Here is a 16,739-nt window from a genome sequence, read left to right as displayed (position 1 = left end):
AATTAATCAATACATTAATAATTCAGAAGGATGTTTTCATTCTTTAGAATCATAACTCCCAGGCTACAGCTGGGAAAATAATAACCGAGACTTCCCTAGTCATGTGAGACTTTGTCATTTCACCCACAACCAAAGCCATAAAGGAGACAGTCATGACTATAAAAGGCTTTTTGTAGATCATATTTAGGGTCCGAGTGCCGACAGCAGCGAAGGCCCTATTGAAACTGAAGGAATTATTATTCCTTTGTCCGGCAAATTAATCACCTTTTGAGGGGCTTAACATACTCAAAAACTCACCAAAATTGACAGTTGCATCAATTCTGGTGAAAATGTATGTACTTTAAGGGTTTCGGAAATAGGCGCACAAAAATGGCTCACTAGCGCCCCCTACAAAACTTAAAAAATTGAGTCCCTGCAGTACGTTTAACCTAGACTCACAAAACTTCGGGAGTCCGCGCTCTACCTCAATTATAGCGCCCCCCATAGGTGTTTTGGCCTTTTACTCAAGGACACCCAGACCCCCCACTATGATATGGTCCCCCTATCTCAAAGGCAGAATCTGGCCAATATACAGTACAGTATACCCACTACAATACATTAGACTACCCCACTGTCCCCACATGTAACACCCCTATGCCTGCGTTTATGTTCTCTGTATTGTTTAATTATACAACCAACAACAACAACACCAACAAGCCCACCAACAACCACACCAACTACCCACCAAAGATTTCCATCAGTGTCTCTTCCTCCCACAGTGTGTCCAACTGTGTGATCTGCAGCTGTCAGGAGAAGACCGAAGAACACAACAGAATCAATTTCCTCTTCAGTCTGATGTCAGACATTATCTGCTGACTCACAGCAGCTGTTCTCTACAAAGTGTCATCTTGAGAAAACACAAACGTCACAAAAACACAGAGACTTAACCCAACAAACTTACCTGAGACTGTGACATTTAGCTGGATGGTGCTGTAGTGTTTAGGTTCGTCTCCCCCCCTGATTATAACTTGACACTCATATGTTCCGGTGTCGTTGATGCTGACATTCCTCAGAACAACAGAAACGTCTCCGTCCTTTATCTCCGGATCACTCAGGTTCACTCGACCACTATATGAGGGGAGCTGGTAGTTCTCATATGGACGGTTTCCTCTAAAGAAGAATACATATTTGTCTGAGCCCAGGTCAGGTCTGCTCCACAATATCCCTGGGATGTCAGCATCTCTGGGACCCTGACAGTGAAGAGGGACGTCCTCTCCAGGCTTTGCGGTGATATTCTTTGTGTCTGAACAAAAATATTGAGGAATCCAGAGAAATGCGGGAAGTAAAAGTCAGTAATGCATCTTTGTTGTAAGCAGTTCATTTTCAGACAGACAGGTGAGCGAGGCTATTTAGGCCTACGTGTGCTTCTCTAAGTGCTTCAGATAATCAGATGCTTTTCATCAGTGATGAAGCCAAAACAATGGGAAGTGGAACTACTCATAAAACACAGCCAGCTGCAGCTGCAGCTCATTGTATTGCTGTTCAGCTGTTCATTTTAAATTACATCATAGGGTTGGATTAAGGAGTGGCTCAGGTTTCATGATTTGTTGAGACATAAACATCCGGAGGGATTGACAACGTGTAGTTTCATAAAAACATACAATTGATTATGAGAATTCATCTATATTACAATACAATTCTCTATTTACCCTACCCCTTAGCCCTTGGCCCTTGGTTTGCGCGATCCCGTGAGAGTAAGTGCTGTCCCAATACTCATGTTGGTCGAGGGGTAGGGCTAGGGGGAAGGGCTATGTACACCTTGAAGCCAAGTAAGAACGCAAGCTTACTTGAACAGCAAGGGCTATACTGATTCATCCAATCCAACTCCAATCCAAATTTATTCATAAAGCACCTTAAAAACAACACTGTTGACCAAAGTGCTGAACACAGTCTATAAATAAACAATAACATACAACAGAGGCACAACACAAAATAATAAAACAATGAAATAAATGCAATAATACAAAACTCAAAGTCAACCCTCAAACTGAGTTAAAAGCCAAAGAAAATAAATGAGTTTTAAGACGAGATTTAAAAACAGGAAGGGACTCAGTCAGTCTGATGTGCAAAGGCAGACGCACGGTCACCTCTGGATTTACGTTTGGTCTTGGGGGACGACCACTAGTGCCTGGTCAGCCGACCGGAGCGAACGAGAGGGGGTGTAGGGCACGAGCAGATTAGACAGGTACTGGGGGGCCAGACCATGCAGACATTTAAAAACAAATAAAAGAATTTTAAAATCAGTGCAAAAGTGCACTGGAAGCCAGTGGAGGGATTGGAGAATGGGTGTAATATGGTCAAATTTTCGAGTTCCAGTTAAAAGACGAGCAGCTGTATTTTGGACTAGCTGTAATCGTGCCATATTTGATTTGCTAATACCGGTGTAAAGTGCATTGCAATAATGTAAACGAGTGGTGATAAAATCATGGATTAAAATTTCAAAATCATGTCGAGATAGAACCGGTTTTACTTTGGCTAGTTGCCTCAGCTGGAAGAAGCTGGTCTTCACCACTGCACCAATCTGCGTAATATAACATATTTTGATATAATGTTTTTGCCTGTAATGTTTACTTTATTGGGCAATAAAGACAGCTTTTTGTTAACAAAGAAAGTGTTTCTGAACATCAATGAAATTCAAAACCGTGATAACTGAAACAGATATACAACACACCATGCAGTGTGTATACAAATATGTATTGCAAACAGACCTAAGTATGTATGATGATGTAACCAAGTGGCGTCCCATTTCATAGGGGTATGTTTTCACCCCTACCCCTTACCCCTCGTTTTTCTAGGGCAAAGGGCTAGGGCCAAGGGCTAAGGGGTAGGGTAAATAGAGAATTGAGATTCAGCCATAATCTATACCCCAAGTACGCCATGCACTAGACCCGCTACAGTTTGCATACCAGGAGAAGGTGGGTGTGGACAATGCCATCAAATATCTACTGCATTACATTACATTACATTACATGTCATTTAGCTGACGCTTTTATCCAAAGCGACTTACAATTGCTATATATGTCAGAGGTCGCACACCTCTGTAGCAACTAGGGGTTAAGTGTCTTGCTCAGGGACACAATGGTTGATGTATCACAGTGGGAATCGAACCCAGGTCTCCCACACCAAAGGCATGTGTCATACATACATACATATATACATACATACATACATACATGATACTCAGAAAAACTCACTGAGAGAGACTCGCTCACCTGGGTTTGTAACCTGCAGACGGATGGTTCTGATGATTCTGATTGGGACAGAGTCGGTGTATCTCTTTGTACGTCTTGAATCACCGGTTATAACTAGACACTCATATGTTCCTCTGTCGTGTCTGCTCACATTCTTCAGAATTAAAGACACATCTCTGTCCTTCAGATGTCTATCCACCAGGTCTACTCTGCCCTTAAAGGATGGATGCTGGAAGGATGGATCCAGGTGTCCATCTCTGTATAAGAGGACGATATCTGGCTCCAGGTCAGGTCTGATCCACTCTACAACACTGATGGAGTGATCAACAGCCCGACATGGCAGAGTGGCATTATCTCCAGGGTGCACTGTTACCACAATCACATCTGAAAAACAATTAAAAACTACTATTAATAATAAAAAGTAATGTTGTTTCAACAGTTCTCTACAGGTGTGTCCCTGCAGAAGGTCTCTGTAGAGTCTCACCTGATGGAGACGTTCACTGATCTGTCACAACTGCAGAGATATCACAGGACTTTATTACCACAGGGTCAACCAGTGGCGCAACTACCCAGTGTCAGAAGGGTATGCAGCGACAATTTTGCCCCCCCCCCCCAAAAAAAAAGTGCCGGACATCATCATGTATGGGCTTTAAATAATAAAGGTTTATTTTAAAGTATATTAGCGACGTTAACGGTTGCACGGTTGTCACCAAATTGTGACAATTGGCAACCTAATCATCACCCCTGGTTGATGTGATTTGAGTGGTGAGTGGCTTTCCATCTCTGTCTGCACTATTTCTTCCCCCAAAAAGGACACAGTGAATAGGTTGGTCAACAGAACTTCAAACCATACTGGACATTTAGTTTTGTGTGGTCTAACTAATAGAACTCCTACCTGATTTCATCACTGGTCTCATCTCTACATGATGTCATCACTGGTCTCATCCAGGGCATGAAATTGGCACCCGCCCACCTGCCAAATGCGGGTAACTTTTGTGATTGGCGGGTGAAACTGTCAATCTACCTGCCACGTTGGCGGGTAGCCAATGAGAATTGAGTGATTCAGACACCTAACTATCGGTAAGCAGGGTACGCGGTTGCTTACGGGCCTGGTCCAATCAGGGGCCCGCATCACTGGAAGACATTGATTGACAGCCAGGGCCCCTATCACATTTCCATTACTCACACAATCCCAGCAGTCCCATGTGCAGCCACTGACCAAGCGGAAGTGAGAACGGGTAAAATTAATTTCCTAGTTTCTGATATGAAGACGAGACGTGTGTGACTCAAACATCTCACGTTTACCAATAAAACGTACAGCGAAAGACCGTGCAAAACATTTCAGACCGTCCTGCCAACCTGTATACATTTTAACATTAATGTACGCTGGAACGATTTTTCACTCTAAAGTCAGCGGCTGCTGTTTCAATCTGTCGGCTCTCTGCAGCGGGCGGGGCTGCTCCGTTTCCCCCGCGACTGACGCGCACACACAATCACACACAAACACACATGGACACACACACACACAATCACACACAAACACACGCACAATCACACACAAACACACGCACAGACACACACACAATCACATACAAACGCACACGGTGGATGCAGGAAAAAACGCAGATGAGACGTACAGGATGACCTAATTGAGGACAGCTTCTCTCGTTATTGGAAGTGCAATAATAAGTTAAAGTCCAACAAGTACTTTATTAAACCGTATGAATGTGTGTCCCAGGCCAGGATAGGAAATTAACTAACAATGTAAAGATTAACAAGCCACTGACAACGACAGATATGTTCATATTTGATTCATTCAATACATTCTTATTTTGTGTCTTAAATCCACCAGCCTTTTTCATATTTTACCAACATTTGCAGCATCCTGAGCCTTTTTGGTAAGGTTCCTAGGAAATCTCAGCCCAGAGTAATGAATTAATAGTAATAAGTATTATTCTCCCCAAAACAAGTTTCCTTTTTATTTATTTTTTTATTTTTAAGAACTATACAAAAAAAAATTCTTGTGTTATGGTGCGCATTCACCAGTGTTTGGTTGTTGTGCGCGTAGGCTACTCCTGATTTTGTCAGTCATCTCATCTCTTATATCAGTGGCGTAACGAGCCAACACCGGGCCCCTATGCAGGATTATCAAGGCAGGCCCCCATACTACAGCATGTGATGACGGAGCAATGTTCACGAGTAGGCTACCATCAATAGGATAGGATAGGATCATAGAGACACAGCAATTCCTGTTTTTCACCTTTATGACGCAAAAAAAAAAACGTCCCTGTGGCAGGTGGATTTAAAAATCCACCTGCCACAGTGGCTGGTGGTCAAAAAAGTTAACTTCATGCCCTGGTCTCATCTCTACATGATGTCATCACTGGTCTCATCTCTACTTGATGCCATCGCCGACCTCATGTCTGTCTCATTCACTCCTTGCCTGTGTTCTTCTCCACTAAGACATATTGTCAAACAAACTTTTTCATTAGTTTTTCCATATCAATAATATTAAGAAATTAATCTGTTGGTATCAAGTGGCTCACCCTACACTTCCACCTAATGTTAGACCTACCTGTTGCCTTCCCCTGTCTTTCCTGATCCACCATCCTCACACCTGAATGAAATGAACTCACTGTTAAATATAGCAACCTAAATTCAATTCTTAAATCAGCCTAGTGATGGCAACAGATAAGACAACTATTATGCAGTAAGGTTGTGCTGCTATTGAAATTACATTCACATTTTGTATTTTAAATATTTATATATATTGTTTTCATATTTATTTATTTTTCTTCTTGTCATTAATTGTGCATGTTACCTTATATTTACCAGTTGTTATTTGACCTTAATAAAACTGAGATATGTCATGCATGGGATTGGTACCATAGGGTTTAACCAAAATCTAAATGTAGCTATCAGCAACATTGGTTTGCATTAAGTTAGCAAACACTAGCCAGTCTGTTAACATGGATATTTGCTATATAAGTATATAAGGATATAAGTTTGGTAGCAAATCTATGCATGATTCCATGGTATGATAAAGTTCCCTTGGCCTTTGGAATTAAAATAGCCCCACATCATCACATACCCTTCACCATACCCCCACATCATCACATACCCTTCATCATACCTAGAGATTGGCATGGGGTACTTTCCATAAAATCATCTCTCAATGCAAATCAAACCAGCTATTAGGCTAACCAACATAAAACCATGTCAATCTCTAGGTATGGTGAAGGGTATGTAATGATGTGTGGCTAGTTTAATTCCAAAGGCCAAGGGAACTTTATCAGGATGCATAGTATCCTGGATCCATGAAGTAACTGGCCTTTAAAAATAAAAATCTGCCTGCCTCTATGGGAATTTAACATAAGGGTTGCTTTTGTTGCCAGTGGTTTAGACATTAATGGCTGTGTGTTTTTTTGAGGGGACAGCACATTTACACTGTTATACAAGCTGTACACTTAATACTTGACATTGTAGCAAAGTGTAATTTCTTCAGTGTTGTCCCATTAAAAGATATGAAATATTTACTAAAATGTGAGGGGTGTACTCACTTTTGTGAGATACTGTACATATATAGAGAACATTATTCACAGCCAGCTCACTGCAGCTCATTACATTGCTGTTCAGCAGTTCAATGCTCCATTTTGAATTACATCATAGGGTACCCCAGGTACGCCATGCACTAGACCCGCTACAGTTTGCATACCAGGAGATGGTGGGCATGGACGATGCCATCACATATCTCCTACATAGGATGCATTCTCACCTGCACAAGGGGAAAATTGTTGTGAGAACCATGTTCTTTGACTTCTCCAGTGGTTTTAACACCATCCAACCTCTCAGACTGGGAGATAAGCTTTTGCAGATGGGTGTGGACACTCACCTGGTATCTTGGATGACTACCTGACAGAGCTGCCACAGTTCGTCAGACTGAAGAACTGCCTCTCTGACACTGTGATCAGTAGCACTGGAGCTCCACAGGGAACTGTGCTCTCCCCAGTCCTGTTTACCCTCTACATGTCTGACATCTGCTACAACACAGAGTCATGCCACATGCAGAAATTTTCAAATGATACTGCAATTGTGGGGTGTATTAGGGATGGGCAGGAAGAGGGGTACAGGGGCCTGGTGGAGGACTTTGTGCAATGGTGCAAACTCAACCACCTACAACTCAACACTTCTAAGACCAAGAAGATGGTGGTGGATTTCCGTAGGTCTAAGCCCGCTCTGCTGCCAGTCTCTGTTGAGGGGGTCAATGTGGAGGTGGTAAATACTTACAAGTATCTGGGAATAGACCTGGACAATAAACTGGACTGGTCAGCCAACACTGAAGCACTCTACAAGAAAGGGCAGAGCCAGCTGTACTTCCTGAGGAGGCTGCGGTCCTTTAATGTCTGCACCAAGCTGCTCTGGATGTTTTACCAGTCTGTTGTTGCCAGTGTCCTCTTCTATGCTATGGTATGGTGGGGAGGAAGCACTAAGAAGAGGGATGCTGGGCGACTGGACAGGCTGGTAAGGAAAGCTGGCTCTGTTGGGCGCTGAACTGGAGTGCATCACTTCAATATCAGATAAAAGGACCCTGAACAAACTACTCAACATTTTGGACAATGACTGTCATTGCAAAAATGTTCATAGTAACACTTGCTCTCTCTCCTGAGATGATCGACCAATCAGTGACGAGAGTCATCGCTTTGATCTCCTGCCAATCACTCGCGCTCAGACAGGAGAAGGGGACAGAACAGCTGTAAACTGACTTTTTCTTTATCATACCTTTCCCATTTTTGGACAGTGATGTGTGTGTAGCCCAGAACGTAAGTTTAAACTATTCTGTAGCTTGCTAAACTGTCATGGGTTTTACTGTCTCGTTATCTGTGTAAATGTTAAAACTACGTTTATTCATATTTCAATAAGTGTTCGGCTACTATGTGGATAAGTTTCGTTCGTGTTACGATGTGACATTTATTTGGAGAGAAATATATTATCGCCATTGATAATATTGCTGTTGCTGTGTTTCTTATTGCATAGCTGATAGATGTGCAGGTTGTTTTACTTGTGCAGCCACATGTTGATATTCAGGTTGTGTTAGGGCAATTTGCTAGTAACGTGCAATCACCAGTAAACAGCCTAGCGCTGTGGAGCCACGTGCTCAGCTATTAAAGGTGTATTACACTGTTTGCTCCGTTATGGATATGTGTGCTGTAATAAATATGGCTTATTCTTAGTTTGTGTTACTGAACAATATGTTACATTTATGTTTATTATTACAGAGAAATTAATGTAATTCTTAGTATTGTTTCTTGTTATATGCTGGTGGCTATAACATTTATTTTGGTAAATAATGTTCATAGTAAGTCAGATGCTTATTAAAGTGCATTATTATTTTGCTTATTTTTCAGAACCACATCCAAATGTAACGCTTCATAGTTAACTTCATGTTCAAGTCATAAATAAATCTTCCTAAATCTCAAAGTCAGACATCTCTGGTTCAAGTTCTTACCGGACACCCTACAGCGGGCCAATATTTCAGTAGCCAGTTTTTCAGTAGTTTTAACAGTCATCCACTCCACAGCACTATCACAAAGCAGAAGAGCATGATCAGCTCAAGACTACGCACACTGCCATGCACAACTGACACACTGAGAAAGTCAGTAGTCCCCAGGGCCATACAACTCTACAATGCTTCAAAAAAGGGAAGAAGAGAGATATACTTCTCTGCATAGTCTGCCACCACTTCCACTACCTCCTATAACAATAGTTATGCACTGAGTGTCCACTGGCCCACTGTTTACTGCTTACACTGTTTACTGGCTATATTAGCCCATATGCACAACCCCTCCCTTTATCCTTTATCCTTGCACTACCCCATGACACACACTCTCATAGAGCACCTTATGTGGTATGGTTTTGTACATTTCTGTTGTCGGTATTGTGATTTCTGTACATTTTCTGTTTTTTTTTGTATATTTTATTCTGTATATTTCTGTTCCCTGTTGTGTTGTTGTATCTTGTTGTGTCAAGTCTCTGTGTTTAGTTGAGTTCATGTTCAACCTTGTGTTTTTTTTGCATTTTTTCCAGGCGTTTTTCCAGTCGCTGTACTGCCGCTTTTCGTTGAAATAAATCCTCGTGTTCTACCCTCTGCCTGCCTGCCTGCCTCTCTCTGCTTTTGGGTTCACTATTCCCTGCCTCCACGTAACACTTATGCACAATATAATTGCCCTATCACTGCAAGCGTCTCATGCTTATACATGCCTTAGTACATTCATGTGAATTTTTTATTTAGTTTATTTAGTATCTTTTATTTTATTGTACATATTATTCATGTGGATTTGTTTTTTGTTATTTTATCATCCTGTTTATGATGTATGTGTATTTTGTGTGTGATGTCTTTAAGCTACTGGGACCTTGAGTTTCCCAAACATGTATTCAATTATTCAAGCAGCAACATGTCTGATGTTGTTATTACTTTCATGCAATCATTTAGAGGTAGTAATCCCAGTAACAGAAACAGCTCACCTTCTCCAGCCAGACAAACTATCCATAATGTGAATAAAACAGATCTGAGTCCAGCCATGACAGCAGAGACACTGCTGAGGGTAAAAGCAGTGATAATGGAAGTAATAACATTGAAGATAAACCTGCCCGGACAGCTCAGCAGCAAACAAAAGATCTGCAGGAAAATGGAGGAGGGGATGGCGCCTTGTTTGAAACTTGATCTGTAAAGTGCTGCTCACGGGACCTGCAAGCGCCACCCAGTGGTTGTTATCATTAACGCAACGTTAACCCAATTTTGCATGAATGTCCTCTGCAGGAAGCAGGGCTGGCTGTGTGTGTGTGGTTCTGTGATTTCTTGCAAGGCAATGAGTGGAGTTAATTAGTGGGAGCACCTGGTTAATCCCAAGTGCCATTATTTTCATTCATAGGAACAGTGCGCATAATGATGTCACATTTGTGCAGATTAAACACAGATATTGTCCCTGTATCATATGCTCGAACAAACAAGCTAACATCTATAAGCATCTATAATATCATGATCACAGTCAGTATTGCAGGACACTTTAAATAGTGGAGCAGAACAATAGATTGAGGATTCACTTATCAAGGATTTAGGATTAAACACCTCCCTGTGCAGGTGTATGTTTGATGTAGAGCAGGAGTGGAGGCGTCCTAGTGCCCTCCAGCTGCCAGCTGCCCAAACTACAGGGCACACACCCCTGGGGGGTGGGGGGGCATGGTTCTGCTGCACTGCTAGAAAGCATCACAGCTTTGGGAAAGGACTGCTGGGTAAACGTAAAGCAGACAATGAAGCTACACCATCACCACAGCTACCAAAACAAAAGGCACGAAAATACATAGTGTTGACCACACTTTCCATCTAAGTAGCCGACTGTCAATCTCCAAATTCTCTCTCTCTGTGTCTCCCTCTCTGAGTAACAGCTGATTTTGAGTCAATTACATTTGTTAACGTCTATTTCACATACCAGTAAAGCTCCTTTTAATTTAACGGAGATCTGATTTTTGTGTGTGAATTTGAGACTTTTTCTACTTGTGTTTGTTGTGTTTTACCAGATGACCTATTTTCTGTTAACTGCTGGAGAGAAAACGAAACAGCCAATGAACTGAAGTCGAAGAGGAAGTGGGAGGGTTTAACTGTACTGACAGCGAAAAATCAAAGTGTTGTGGTCATATCACCAAGAGGGAGAATGAAGCGAACATGTCTTCTGCTCTGTAAGTAAGTCTCTTGTTTAAATAAATGTATTGCAACCCGTCAAAGCTCTATTCAACCAGAGTATCATTTTTCTCTAGTGTCGACTTCACTGCTCTGCTGCAGAACTAATCCAGGTTAGTAAAATTATTTTATACATCTCTAAAACTGTGAAGATTAGGGATTATAAATATATTCTCATACACAAAAAACACCACAGATATACTTAGAATGTTTTCTACATTCCTTCATGAAGACATAAAAAATACTTGACCATTGGCTGGTCAGACATCAGCCTGAGACACGACCGACTTTAAACAACAACCCACATTAGCTTCCTGGCCAATGTCTCATTCAGTTCTTTCATCTTTGTAGCTTCCTCAGAGGCAAGAAAGGCAAGGCAAGGCAGCAATTCAAAGTGCTTTACATAAAACATTAAGGAGCAGTTGAAAAAAAAAGAAACTATAAAAACAGAAAGCTAGAATTTGTGTAGGGAACACTGTGTGATTGAATAAGGCAGTAATTTGCTATGGTCACAAATAAGGCCAAGTTTAACTGTAAAGCGGTTCATAATGCCATTAGCTGACATAAAGAAAGAGCACATTATGTTTTAGGAGCCAGTCTTTTCAGTCGCATTACCATACCACATCTGCAAAGGACATATCCAAAGGCTGATGATAAACTTTATGCTGGGATGTTTTAGGGTTATTTTTTGTCACTAAACAGTGTAATTTAGTTCTGCTAAAACTACATTGAATCCTTACAGCCTCTCTGAATGTGAGTCCCAGCAGCTCTCATTTCTTTAGCTGGACCTCTGTCTCTCTGAGCTGTGAGGAGGACGACAGCTCTGCTGGATGGACTCTGAGGAGGAACGCAGACAAAGAAACCAGGACTCAGTGTGGAGATGGCTGGGGAACACCTGCTGGTTCTTCCTGTAACATCGACTTCGTGGTCCTACGGGACAGTGGAGTTTACTGGTGTGAGTCCAGAGAGGGAGCAACCAGTAACAGCATCAACATCACTGTCACTGGTAAGATCAGACTGTGGAGTCAGTATTGATGAGTGTGTGTGAATGGATGACATGCTGTAGTTTGTCTCTGTGTTGAGGTGGACCAGTGATCCTGCAGAGTCCTGTCCTCCCTGTGATGGAGGGAGAAGACCTCACTCTGCACTGTAAAACAAAGAACTCCTCCAACCTCCCAGCTGATTTCTATAAAGATGGATCCTTCATCAGGACTGAGCCTGCAGGTCACATGACCATCCACCATGTTTCCAGGTCTGATGAAGGCCTCTACAAGTGCAACATCAGCAGTGTTGGAGAGTCTCCACCCAGCTGGATCTCTGTCACAGGTGAGGAGGATAAAGTCATCATTCAACTAACACACAATTGATATTTGATGTTTTCACCTCTAAACCAGGCTGTCCAGATGTTATCAATTCACTTCTGTGCGTCTTTATGTGTTTAACTATTCCACTTTATTAAGGAATAAGAAACACATAATAAACATAAAAGTTTTAATCAGTGTTGTAGTCAAGAACAACTTAACCGAGACAAAGTTATCACCCAGACCACTCAGAGTGTATCCAGACCGAGACAAGACCAAGACTAGACTGCATCACACAATAAAATGTTAAAAATACTAATCATAGGCACTCCTCAAAGTAATCTGAAACATCCACATTTGATGTCACCACATGCCCTTAGCTAGCTTACGTAGCTTGCGCACCTAACTAGGTAGCAAATAACAGTTAGCTGGCAAACAGCTGAAACTACAGTAGATCCCTGAAACATACAGTATATACACAAGTAGCTAATATGTATATATATATATATATAGCCAATATTCGCTATATCACTTTGGGTGAGGGGTGAAGAGATTTCTAAAGAGTTTTGGTACAGAGGAAGTTGTTCACTAGCATCACTTGCACTTAGCGTTCCTTTCCTTACGCTTCCTTTCTATGTGAGTTGGTCCCAGCTGTCTAACATTACAGATCCATTTGACTGTGCAACGCTTCTGTCGCGCCGCGCTCCACTCTATTCCTATGGGTGACGTCAAGCGACTTCATCGTGCACGCAAAGCATTCCGTGGAAGGCAGAGCTGCATTTGAAAAAATGCTATGCGTCAAAAAGCTGGCCGATGCCCATCTTTATACAAAGGAATCCGTTGAACCTGTACTGAGCTGTATGGCCTATTTCTCGCTTAAAATGTTTTCAGAAACACGTTTCGGTAAACTATTTTCGTAAAATACTAGATCGTATTCTCAACGAGCCGCCATGACACTCTGTTGAAATTCTCGAGAAGCCAGACCCACGTCACGCGTTCATCCAATCAGCTGCTGGTCAAGGGCGTGGAGCATCAACCATGGATGTATGACGTTGCGACACCACGCTTCAGTCATGTCGGACAAATGGAATGTACAGTTAGTTAGCGTTACATCGTAGAAAACGGCACAATGCTGTGTGTTTTCATGTAGATGTTCTTTTGCAAATAACATTTTTAATAAGTAAGTAGGAGACCAAGACCGATCTCGAATACTGCAACAATGGTTTAAAGTGTAATAAACTGCAAAAGAGAAACAGGGAAATGACTGAACATCTATTTTTTCTGTGCTTTTAATTATATATTTTGTTTACTTTAGATAAATCCATGACTACAAATCCTCCTACATCCCCCTCTACCTCTACTTCCAACACCACTACCTTACCCCCTTTTACTTCTGGTTCCTCCTCCCCTCCTCCCTCCGTGTTGTGGTCCGTTTCGGTTGGTGTTTTGGTCGTCCTGGTTCTACTGGTCGTGCTGGTGAGACGATGCATCTGTAGGAAACCTAAAGGTTAGAAACAGACAAAAAACTAATTATGCTGCAGTTCAAATTTAAAAAGCTTCTGATCGTATCACAGATGGTTGGATTGGACAACTGGTGGTTCGGACGCAAACGCATTTCTTGAATAAACAAGATAAGATTTTCATATGTGGGATCCTACAATTCTGGCATGATATTGCGATAATCCAGCTGCCGTGCAAGGTAACTAGCTACATAAACATGTTAACTAGTCCTAGCCATGAGCTTTTGGCTATGGTTAGCAGAAGGCTAAAGTATTAGTGACATTTTCTCTCTATCTCTGAAACCCTTCGGCGATATTGACACATGTTTTATTTAAATTGATGTCAGACTCTCGTTTAGTCGCAGGATAGATTTACAAAAGCTTGAAAACAGAGCCAAGAGGGGATACAGAAGTCTATTTTTCTCTCAGAACACTTAAAAGTACAAATTAATAATGATTGTTATGGAAAAAATAAACTGCTTACCACAGCTTTAAAATGGTTTAATTTCAGATGCTCAAGTAGAAGTTAGAGATGAGGCCATAACAGATGATGTCACATACAGTGATGTCAAAATATTACCTAACCTGCAACAGCCAATCAGCCGGAACAGAGGTAAAGATGTTTTTTTTTTGCTTTTCAGGTGACTCTCAGGAACTGTGTGTGTGTGTTCTCCTTTTTATATTGTTGTGAGGACTGATAGGAGTTTAAGATCTTAATAGGACATTTAGCAAAAACTGCTTTTTCTATAACATAATATTTTAGAAAGTAAATTAATGTTTTAGTCCACAACTTTCACTCAGTATGGTGTATTTTAGTGGAGGATCATGTGTGTCAGGCTTTGCATGAGAGTCTGGGTGTTTTGTACCCTGTGGTTACCAGAAGCTACCAGCTCTTACAGCTCTGTGGTCGTCTAGTTTCCTGTTTTTCATACAAACACTTCAGCCGAGTGTGGGTCTGCACACCTTTCACTGCAGGACTGATAATAAAACAAAAAAATAATATGAATACATTATAAATGGGCAGATTTCCATAACTTTGTTTACTCTGATCACATACAACATATCTATATTTTGAGGAAATTGGTTTTAGCCAGTTATTCCATTAACTTAATGAATATATGGTCGACTAATACTATTTATAGTTTGTGTGACATGTTAATAATGTAGTGAACATCTTGTTAAAAGCTACCAGCTATGTGGTAAGCAGCTGTATTTGATCTGTCAATCATCCCATTGAATGGGCATTATAAGTGGTTACGGCTCATATGGGTTAGAAGGAGCCCACTACACCTACTAGTAGGATAGGAGGCCGTTATCAGCCTTTTCAAATGTCTGAATGTTTTCACTAACTAGGTCATAGTTATCCAAGGAAGGTTGAAATCAAGGGAAACTGAAATTGGTTAAAGGTTCGTGGAGACGTTTCATCTCTCATTCGAGAGACTTTATCAAGTCTGACTGAACAGAAGGGAAACTCAGCTATTTAACCTCTGTGGGCTCGTTGTCAAGATGATCAATACTGCTTTGTTGCTTAGTGCTCCTGGCTGTTGTAACAACACTAATTATGGTCGTTGGAGACACCTGAGGCCAAGTTTAAAGGACTGTTGTTGCAAATTTTTAAATGAGGCCAAATGTGAGTGTTGGCCATTCTGTGTGTATTCATGGCCCAACACAGAAAGACCCATGTCTCAGGTCAAGCCTCAGCGGTTTACATCTGAAGGATAAAGGACACTCTTTTGAGGACCAAAAGGTACACATATTAGACAGAGAGGACGGAGGGTTTGAAAGGGGCGCTAAGGAACCCATTTACAACCCGGATAAAGAAACCATCGCTTAACAGGGGAGGAGTTCAACGACACCACTTATTGCCCACTTACAAATATGTCATTTCATTTCTCCCCAACTTAACAAACGCTCATATTTGGCCTCATTGGAGTATGCCAACGCTGGTCATAGACTTGGACACTGGTATCCACGATGAATCAAATGAAAGAACCTTTTATCAAGTCCAGTTGCCTTTGATTTTAACCAATTCAAATGGTAACACTTGGCGGAAGCTTTGTCTGGGACCCTTGGTGTCACTTTTTAACGCTCTAGGAGTCCCGTTGTGAATTCACACAAAACTAACGTTAATTGGTTAGGTTTACTTAACGTACGTGATGTTAGGGTTAAGGTTATCAGTTGTAGTATCTGCACTAATGTCATGTGTATGCATTTCATTTTCCAGAGAGTGATCCAGCTGCACTAATGTCATTCGTATGCATTTCATTTTCCAGAGAGTGATCCAGCTGCAGTTTACTCAGCAGTGAGACGGCCAGAGGATGCCAGTAATAGACAAATAGTGATCACAGACATCCAATCTAGCAGGACGAGAGGTACGGTTGGTCTTCTTTGTCTCAATCACCAGAAACGCCTGTTAGAAAACACAGAAACATTAATCTGTTAACTGTAGTTTTTAATCAAATAAACAGACAATAGTGACTTTGATTGGGACCATTTTCAGCGGCAGATTAATCATGATTGAAGCTCTAGTAAGTGATTTTGGTAGAAGGACGATGTATGTTGGAAATGTAAAACCACAGCAGCAACTTCCTTGTTTCCAGTAAACTGTGATATGACGTTGGTGAGGTTTCTTTCTACAGTCTCTGCTCTAGCTGGCAGTGAGGTTTTTGTCTGTTGTGGTGAAAAGTACAACCTTTTCTTTTAAATCGAAGCAAGCAGCTTTGTGGTCGTACAATTTCCTGTCAGAAAATGCTCTCTTTGTTCAGCAGGTTGAAAAACTGTTTCTCAGTACCTGCAGTAATGTAATCTCTATGCATTTTATTTTATTTTTCAGAAAGAGATCCAGCTGCAGTCTACTCAGCAGTGAGACAAGCAGAAGACATCAGTTACGGACAAATAGTGATCAAATCAAACAGGACCACAGGTACAGATGCTCTTTATTTCTCAACTTTGAACTAAGCCAGTGTCTTGTCTT

General features: G+C 41.4%; 4 protein-coding genes across 5 annotated transcripts in view; 2 read left to right on the top strand and 2 right to left on the bottom strand.

The window, feature by feature from the left end:
* Positions 1-16,739, top strand: part of LOC116059873 (butyrophilin-like protein 1) — a 267,674-nt gene that overhangs the window by 71,252 nt on the left and 179,683 nt on the right. The gene's annotated exons all lie outside the window — the stretch shown is intronic.
* LOC116059868 (low affinity immunoglobulin gamma Fc region receptor II-b-like) overlaps positions 1-16,739 on the bottom strand; it is a 347,874-nt gene that overhangs the window by 316,582 nt on the left and 14,553 nt on the right. The window lies entirely within an intron of this gene.
* On the bottom strand, positions 560-9,918 carry LOC116059870 (nectin-4-like). Its single transcript, XM_035993986.1, has 3 exons — positions 9,753-9,918; positions 941-1,282; positions 560-776 (listed from the first exon to the last, which is right to left on the bottom strand). Exons 1-3 carry the CDS (start codon positions 9,808-9,810, stop codon positions 598-600), a joined length of 579 nt encoding a protein of 192 aa, XP_035849879.1. The 5' UTR covers positions 9,811-9,918; the 3' UTR covers positions 560-597.
* The window catches only part of LOC118493559 (low affinity immunoglobulin gamma Fc region receptor II-like), a 29,836-nt gene continuing 23,966 nt past the window's right edge, over positions 10,870-16,739 (top strand). The window contains exons 1-8 of one of the 2 annotated variants that reach the window (XM_035993940.1): positions 10,871-10,964; positions 11,043-11,078; positions 11,708-11,971; positions 12,049-12,291; positions 13,582-13,773; positions 14,277-14,378; positions 16,039-16,137; positions 16,599-16,688. In XM_035993940.1, the coding sequence (XP_035849833.1) occupies positions 10,940-10,964; positions 11,043-11,078; positions 11,708-11,971; positions 12,049-12,291; positions 13,582-13,773; positions 14,277-14,378; positions 16,039-16,137; positions 16,599-16,688 (1,051 nt within the window). In that variant the 5' untranslated portion in view covers positions 10,871-10,939. Of the gene's footprint in view, positions 10,965-11,042; positions 11,079-11,707; positions 11,972-12,048; positions 12,292-13,581; positions 13,774-14,276; positions 14,379-16,038; positions 16,138-16,598; positions 16,689-16,739 lie in introns of both variants that reach the window. The other variant, XM_035993941.1, reaches the window with a different exon arrangement.

This window comes from Sander lucioperca, chromosome 17 (genome assembly GCF_008315115.2).
Source record: "Sander lucioperca isolate FBNREF2018 chromosome 17, SLUC_FBN_1.2, whole genome shotgun sequence".
NCBI classification, from domain to species: Eukaryota; Metazoa; Chordata; class Actinopteri; order Perciformes; family Percidae; genus Sander; species Sander lucioperca.
The sequence above is the reverse complement of the archived record's forward strand: the minus strand, read 5'-3'. Positions and strand labels throughout refer to the sequence as shown.

Excerpts from the sequence above, each read along its gene's own strand:
- LOC116059870 (XM_035993986.1), bottom strand. The coding sequence starts at position 9,810 with ATGGCTGGACTCAGATCTGTTTTATTCACATTATGGATAGTTTGTCTG. Across the intron at positions 1,283-9,752 it reads AGTTTGTCTGGCTGGAGAAG|ACACAAAGAATATCACCGCA; the intron begins GTGAGCTGTTTC and ends ATTTTTGTTCAG. Across the intron at positions 777-940 it reads GCTAAATGTCACAGTCTCAG|ATCACACAGTTGGACACACT; the intron begins GTAAGTTTGTTG and ends TGACAGCTGCAG.